The sequence below is a fragment of the Mobula hypostoma genome, chromosome X2, assembly GCF_963921235.1.
Source record: "Mobula hypostoma chromosome X2, sMobHyp1.1, whole genome shotgun sequence".
Lineage (NCBI taxonomy): Eukaryota > Metazoa > Chordata > Chondrichthyes > Myliobatiformes > Myliobatidae > Mobula > Mobula hypostoma.
The window spans coordinates 3,940,949-3,948,949 of NC_086129.1; the positions used below are offsets into that span (position 1 = coordinate 3,940,949).

At 49.9% G+C, this 8,001-nt stretch overlaps 1 protein-coding gene across 1 annotated transcript in view; it reads right to left on the minus strand.

Moving 5' to 3' along the window:
- Positions 1-838: 838 nt before the first annotated feature.
- Positions 839-8,001, minus strand: part of hspb2 (heat shock protein, alpha-crystallin-related, b2) — an 11,219-nt gene continuing 4,056 nt past the window's right edge. Inside the window, exon 2 of the mRNA XM_063038378.1 lies at positions 839-5,833. Within this exon, the coding sequence (XP_062894448.1) occupies positions 5,361-5,833 (473 nt within the window). The 3' untranslated portion in view covers positions 839-5,360. The remainder of the gene's footprint in view (positions 5,834-8,001) is intronic.

The window sequence follows — 8,001 nt, forward strand, 5'->3', positions numbered from 1 at the left end:
CCGTTCATTTTCTTCTTGCTTTCGTGGCTATCTGGAGAAGAATAATTTCAGAGTTGTCTACCTGCATCATAAATGAAACTTTGAACTTTGACCCTGAGATTAAGGTCAGCATTTTTTGTTGGTCCACAAATCAAACAGGTCATCAATGATAGGTAACTCGAAGACCTTCTGGTGGGACTGGAGGAAAATCGCATGGAAGGCATTCAAGGACGTTGTTGAAAATTTTCTTGGCAACTAGCGGAGCACTGACCTACGTGAAGCTGGTTGACAACATGCTTCAAGCACACAAAACCCTAAAGTGCAGCATGCCACTAAAGATTTGTTTTCTGCATTCTCATTTAGACTTCTTCCCTGCAAATCTTGGCGCTGTCAGTGACGAGTATGGTGATAGGTTTTATCAGGGCATAGCAGTCGTGGAGAAACAGTATCGGGGCAACTGGAATCCATCAATGCTGGCCGATTATGTTTCGACACCTAAGCGAGAAGCCTCAGATGCTGAGCACAAATGAAAATCATAAAACAAAACCTTTTTAGCTTTGCTGAACTATTAGCAAATTGACAGCACCATTATCGTTTAGACACGTAATATTCAATAAAAGTTGATTTCTTGTTTCTCCAAACTCCTACGTGAGACAAGTAGTCTGAAATTATATTTGTGTTCAGCTTCAAGCAGACTATCATAAGCAAAAAAAAACTAGTCAGAGGAAGCAACACTTGTGAAAAAGTTTGCTGTCCAGTGTAGGTGGGCTTGCTTTGAGAGCTAGGATAAATTTTATGGGCTAATAGGCCTCCTTTGTGGTAGGAACAGAAACACACAGCTGGGAACAATATTGGAAAAAGAATTATTTAATAAAGTTTTTATTGATTGCAATTGAAAAGCAATTTTGATTGGCAGTACACATGTGAAAGAAATATTTGCACCACTGGTATGTCAGAGATACTTTCTGAAAATCCAGAGAATTTATCCATACATATGAAACGCCCGTCAACAAGTCGATCAGAGAAACAGCAAGACAGTTGCCCAATTTCAGATGTCGGTGGACTAGGCTACACATCTGGTATCTGTCTCCTGCAGCAGATGACTTCGACTGTGAACATGCAAGGAGATGGTGCTCAGTCCCTCTGACGGGAGACTCAGGAGCCCATAATTAATCGATGTTTCTGAATGAGCAAAGGAGCTTCGGGTCAAGATGGCACCAAGCTGTCATGTCCATTTCAGACTTAAGTTGCTTTGTTTCCCCTCAGGTTCATAGGAGTGATTTTGAGGACAGAAAGTGAGGGGTTAGTTAGGGACAGGGATGTGGGGAATTAAAGGTCAGGCTCGGAGCGATCCATAGATCAAAGGTCAGCATGACCCATGGGCGGACGTAGGGGAATGTCAGGTTGGCAAGCACTGTGGACATAGACCAGAGAGGGTGAGGACCGGTCACTCGTTGACCCGCAGGACAGCGGGTCCCACGATCGTCGGTCTGCGAGGGGCGAACCATTCTCCCCTCCCACCTCCCCCAGGGCGTGAACCGGCGAGTCCGGAGTTTGAGGCCTGGAATTTCCAGTCCCTGACATCGACAAGTCCCCCGGGGGTCTGACACCGAAGATCGAGGCCCGACAGCCAAAGCCCTGGGGTTCTGCGTCTGTAAGTCCGCCGGGGGCCAATGTCTGTGAGTTTGAGCGTGTACTGGAGGCTGGAGACACAGAGGTGGCCTGGCATTGGAGACCTGTATGTGTGAGAGAGAGGGAGAGAGACAGAATGCGAGAAAGAGACAGAGGGAGAGAGAATGAGAGAAAGAGAAAGAATGAGAGAGAGAGAGAGAATGAGAGAGAGAAAGAGAGAGAGATAGAGTGAGAAAGAATGAGAGAGACAGAGAGAGAGAATGAGAGAGAGAGAAAGAATGAGAGAGAGAGACAGAGAGAGAGAGAAAGAATGAGAGAGAGAGAGACAGAGAGACCAAGAGAGAATGAGAGAGAGAGACAGAGAGAGAGATGGAGAGAGGATGAGAGGGACAGAGAGAGAAAGAGAGAGAAAGAATGAGAGACAGAGAGAGGGAGAAAGAGAGAGACAGAGAGAGGGAGAGAGAATGAGAGAGAGAGAGAGGGAGAGAAAATGAGAGAGAGAGAGACAGAGAGAGGGAGAGAGAGAGAGAGAGAGCGATTGAGAGAGAGAGAGAGAGGGAGAGAGATTGACAGAGAGAGAGAGAGAGAGAGGGAGAGAAAATGAGAGAGAGAGAGACAGAGAGAGGGAGAGAGAGAGAGAGAGAGAGCGATTGAGAGAGAGAGAGAGAGGGAGAGAGATTGACAGAGAGAGAGAGAGAGGGAGAGAGAGAGAGGGGGGAGAGAGAGACAGAGAGAATGAGAGAGAGAGAGGGAGAGAATGAGAGAGAGAGACAGAGAGAGGGACAGAGAGAGAATGAGAGGTAGGGAAAGGGGGGAGAGGGGTACAGAGATTTGTTTTGTTGCTGTAGTTACATTGGCGTGTTGTGTTGCTCTGCTGAACACTGTGGATGTGCTATGTTGCTGCAGATTTCTACTGATGTACTGTGGAGAGCATTCTAACTGGCAGCATCACCATCTAGTCCGGGGTGGGGTGTTGGTGGTGGTGGGGCTCTGCACAGGATGGGGGGGGTGTTGGTGGTGGGGGGCTACTGCACAGGATCGAAGTACACTGCAGAGAGTTGTAAACTCAGTCAGCTCCATCACGGGCACTGGCCCTCCCCAGCGTCCGGGATATCTTCAAGACAGCGTCCATTACTGAGGACCCCCCACCACCCAGGACGTGCCCTCTTCTCACTGTGACCATCAGGGAGGAGGTACAGGAGATACATCCATCATTACTGACCCCCATCACCCAGGACATGCCCTCTTCTCATTGTGACCATCAGGGAGGAGGTACAGGAGATACATCCATCATTACTGACCCCCATCACCCAGGACATGTCCTCTTCTCATTGTGACCATCAGGGAGGGGGTACAGGAGATACATCCATCATTACTGACCCCCATCACCCAGGACATGCCCTCTTCTCATTGTGACCATCAGGGAGGAGGTACAGGAGATACATCCATCATTACTGACCCCCATCACCCAGGACATGTCCTCTTCTCATTGTGACCATCAGGGAGGAGGTACAGGAGATACATCCATCATTACTGACTCCCATCACCCAGGACATGTCCTCTTCTCATTGTGACCATCAGGGAGGGGTACAGGAGATACGTCCATCATTACTGACCCCCATCACGCAGGACATGTCCTCTTCTCATTGTGACCATCAGGGAGGGGTACAGGGGATACATCCATCACTACCGACCCCCATGACCCAGGACATGTCCTCTTCTCATTGTGACCATCAGGGAGGAGGTAATGCAGATACATCCATCATTACTGACCCCCATCACCCAGGACATGTCCACTTCTCATTGTGACCATCAGGGAGGTGGTAATGGAGATACATCCATCATTACTGACCCCCATCACCCAGGACATGTCCTCTTCTCATTGTGACCATCAGGGAGGGGGTACAGGAGATACATCCATCATTACTGACCCCCATCACCCAGGACATGTCCTCTTCTCATTGTGACCATCAGGGAGGAGGTAATGGAGATACATCCATCATTACTGACCCCCATCACCCAGGACATGTCCTCTTCTCATTGTGACCATCAGGGAGGAGGTAATGGAGATACATCCATCATTACTGACCCCCATCACCCAGGACATGCCCTCTTCTCATTGTGACCATCAGGGAGGGGGTACAGGAGATACATCCATCATTACTGACCCCCATCACCCAGGACATGCCCCCTTCTCATTGTGACCATCAGGGAGGAGGGTAATGGAGATACATCCATCATTACTGACCCCCATCACCCAGGACATGTCCTCTTCTCATTGTGACCATCAGGGAGGAAGTACAGGAGATACATCCATCATTACTGACCCCCATCACCCAGGACATGCCCTCTTCTCATTGTGACCATCAGGGAGGAGGTAATGGAGATACATCCATCATTACTGACCCCCATCACCCAGGACATGTCCTCTTCTCATTGTAACCGTCAGGGAGGGGGTACAGGAGCCTGAAGACACCCACTCAACGTTTCAGGAACAGCTTCTTCCCCTCCGCCATCGGGTTTCCGAATGGACATTGAACCCATGAACACTACCTCACTGCCTTTGTTACACAAGTGATCTAACTTAGCTGATTTATACATAAATACTTAATGTAGCTCATGGCAGTTCAACATTTTAATGTATTACAATGTACTGCTGCCGCAAGATGACAAATTTCCTGACATATGCTGGAGGAGGAGAAGATGGTGACGCGACGGCAGTGCACGCGGCCTCTCCGGTGAATGATGTCTGTTATCTGGCAAGTAGGTACCGTGCACAATCCTGATTTGATGGAGACGGACGTGAGAAGCTCAGAGGAACATCTGGTGAAACTTCTGGAATGCCCGCTTCGCTGCCGCTGCTACTGTGCGATCGAGAATCTCCGGGGGGGAAGGCCCCAAATCCTCGGCTTTGCCTATTGCCTGTTGCCGGGGCTGGGGTCGAAGCGCTCGGCAGAGATGGTGCTCGGTGCTCGGTGTCGGAGGGCTGGTCGGAGGCTCGAAGTTTTCAGACGGACTCAAGAGTCGGCTGTGATCGGGTGCTTCCAGGGTGCTGCATCGGCAAGTTTGCGGCGCTGGAAGCTCACGGCAGGAAGAGTTTCTCCCTTCTACCGTCTGCGTGAGATGTTGGGGCTATCGGGACTTTGAGACTTTTTTTTTACTGTGCCCATGGTCTGTTCTTTATCAAATTACGGTATTGCTTTGCACTGTTGTAACTATATGTTATAATTGTGTGTTCTTTGTCAGTTTTAGTCTTGGTCTGTCCTGTGTTTCTGTGATATCATACCACAGGAACATTGTATCATTTTCTAATGCATGGATTTCTAAATCACAATAAACGAGGACTGAGCGTCCTCATAATCTAATCTAATATTAAACCCGATTCTGATGATAATTTCTTAAAATTATTATTTCTTTTCTTTCTTTTTGCATTTGCTGCCTTTTGAACGCTGGCGGACGCTCTGTTGGTGTGGCCGATGGCGGCCGTTGGATTTATTGAGTATGCCTGCAAGAAAATTGATCTCAGGGCTGTAAATGGTGAGGTGGACGTCTTAGGATCATAAATCTACTGCCAGCGTTGTGCTTCGATGTACACGCGATGAACAAGCGATCGGAATCTGAAAATATCAACCTGTTTCAGAAGTCGTTGGTTTCAGTGGTTAAAGACGTCATCGAACAGGACGCCAATTCCTTGCCGGTTAGCTGCTGTAGCTGCCTTGTTAGTAATGTGGGTTGGACAGAGGTCACGGTCAGTGATCGCTTTTTGCCTCGAGACCCGTCTCACCCTCCCGCCTCTCAGCTCCAGGCTCTCCCGACGCCGTTGGTGGGGGCGCCAGACCGATCTCCACGTTGCGGACCTTGGGCCGGGTCTCCCCTCCTTTCCTCTGCGCCTCGAGGCACAGGACGCCGTCGTGGGACAGGGAGGCGCGGACCAGCAGGGGGTCCACGTCCAGGGGGAGGACGTACGTGCGCCTGAACTCCCGGGAGACGAAACCGTGGCTGTCCAGCTTCTGTGGGTGGCTGCCGGACACCTCCAGCAGGTTGTCCACTGTGCGGACGGACAGCTCGTCCGGCAGGAACTGGCAGACGTCCAAGAACACCTGGAACTTGTGGTCGCTGGTGGCAACCTCCGAAAAGCCTCGGGCCAGCTGCTTGTTGATCCTGGGTCTGATGTAGTAGCCATGGTACAAAGTGGGGGCGAAAATGTCCTCTGACGACAGACCTGAGGAATTCAGTGCAAGTTAAAACACTTGTTAATGATGGATTTACACAACAGGAGAAAATCAAAAAATAGAATCTGTAGTAAAAAATCAGTAGACTTCATAAAGGAGTTCCAGGTGATCAGGGGCACAGATCGAGAGCATGTGTTCCCAGGGCGGAACGAGGGGGCATTCCTTTAAAGTGACAGGAGGAAAGTATAGGGGGGACGTCTTTGCTGTCGAGGTGGGGATGTGTCTCTACCAAAGGCGCTCTTTCCCTTCGCTAGCCTGCGGGTCACCCGTGGGCAGGGTGTAGCACCTGCTTAGATTTCCCCACACCCGCCACCACCCCACCTGATCAGGGTCACATTAAGCTATGGGGGGGGGCGGGTGGTGGATGGTTGTACGAGCAGCCGGTGCAGATCACAAGTCCTGGTTATGTGACCACTGACGCCGGGCAGACAATCTCTGAAGAGTATTGATAATGGGCTGGCGAGCGGGGGGGGGGGGCCATCTTGTTAAGACACACACTGCCCAGAGAGAAGGCGACGGGAAACCAATTCGGTAGGAAAAGACTTGCCAAGAACAAAATTTGGAAAGACCATGAGCGCCCACATCATACGATACGGCACATAATGATGATGTCATACGACAGAGCATATAATGATGATGTCATATGACGTGCCACATCACGATGATGGCATACAACACAGCAAATGATGATGTCATTCAACACAACACATAATGATGGTGACGTATAATGTGCCACATCACAATGACATCATACAACACTGCACATAATGATAGGGGTGGGTTTTTTTTACACAGAGAGTGGTGGGTGTGTGGATTGCCAGGCCAGAGGTAGTGGGACACAGATATATTAGGGACACTTAAGAGACTCTTAAATAGGCACATGGATGACAGAAAGATGGAGGGCTATGTCAGAGGGGAGGTTGAGCTTGATATTAAAACACGCTTAGAGGTCGGCATGATGTCATGGGCCGAAGGACCTCTGATGTTCTGAGTTCTAACACAGCAGCTCTCCTGCGGAGTCACAGACCGCCAAACCTTCAGCTTGTAATTCACTGCTCCGCGAGGGGTAATTCGCCTCTGCGCTGATCTGATTATGCAGCTGGGGCCCAAGGTCACCGGGAACCCCTCGGGACCGGACCGACCGCGTCTCCGGGGCCCACGGTCGCTGGGGACCCCTCCCGAATTTCAAGCTGATTTGCCATCCGACCGTGCCCATGTTTAACAACCCAACGAAACAACGTTCCTCTGGACTACAGTGCACTCACAAAATCTCAAAATCTCTAAATCTCTCTCTCTCTCTCACACCCACACAATCAACATACAGAGACAGACAAATACACACAGATACACACACACACACACACACACACACACACACACAGAGTCACAGACACACAATACACACTCAAACACAGACACACCACACACACAAAATATCACCATGAAATAAAAGTATGGCCCCTTGTGTTAGCCTTTTCGGCCCTGTGAACAAACCTCTGACTATCCACATGATCAAAGTCTCTCATCATCTTATACACCTCTATAAGGTCACCTCTCATCCTCCGTCACTCCAAAGAGAAAAGGCCGAGTTCACCCAACCTATCGTCTGGACCTCGGTGGACCCACAAAATCTCTCTGTGTCTCTCCCTCTCACACACTCACACACACACTCCCTCTCACACATACAGACACACAACACACACACACACACACACTCCCTCTTACACACACACACACACGTCAAAGTTGCTGGTGAACGCAGCAGGCCAGACAGCATCTCTAGGAAGAGGTACAGTCGACGTTTCGGGCCGAGACCCTTCGTCAGGACTAACTGAAGGAAGAGTTAGTAAGGGATTTGAAAGTGGGAGGGGGAGGGGGAGATCCGAAATGATAGGAGAAGACAGGAGGGGGAGGGATGGAGCCAAGAGCTGGAAAGTTGATTGGCAAAAGGGATACGAGACGATCATGGGACAGGAGGCCTAGGGAGCAGGAAAAGGGGAGGGGGGATAAACCCAGAGGATGGGCAAGGGGTATAGTCAGAGGGACAGAGGGAGAAAAAGGAGAGAGAGAGAAAGAATGTGTGTATAAAAATAAATAACGGATGGGGTACGAGGGGGAGGTGGGGCATTAGCGGAAGCTGGAGAAGTCGATGTTCATG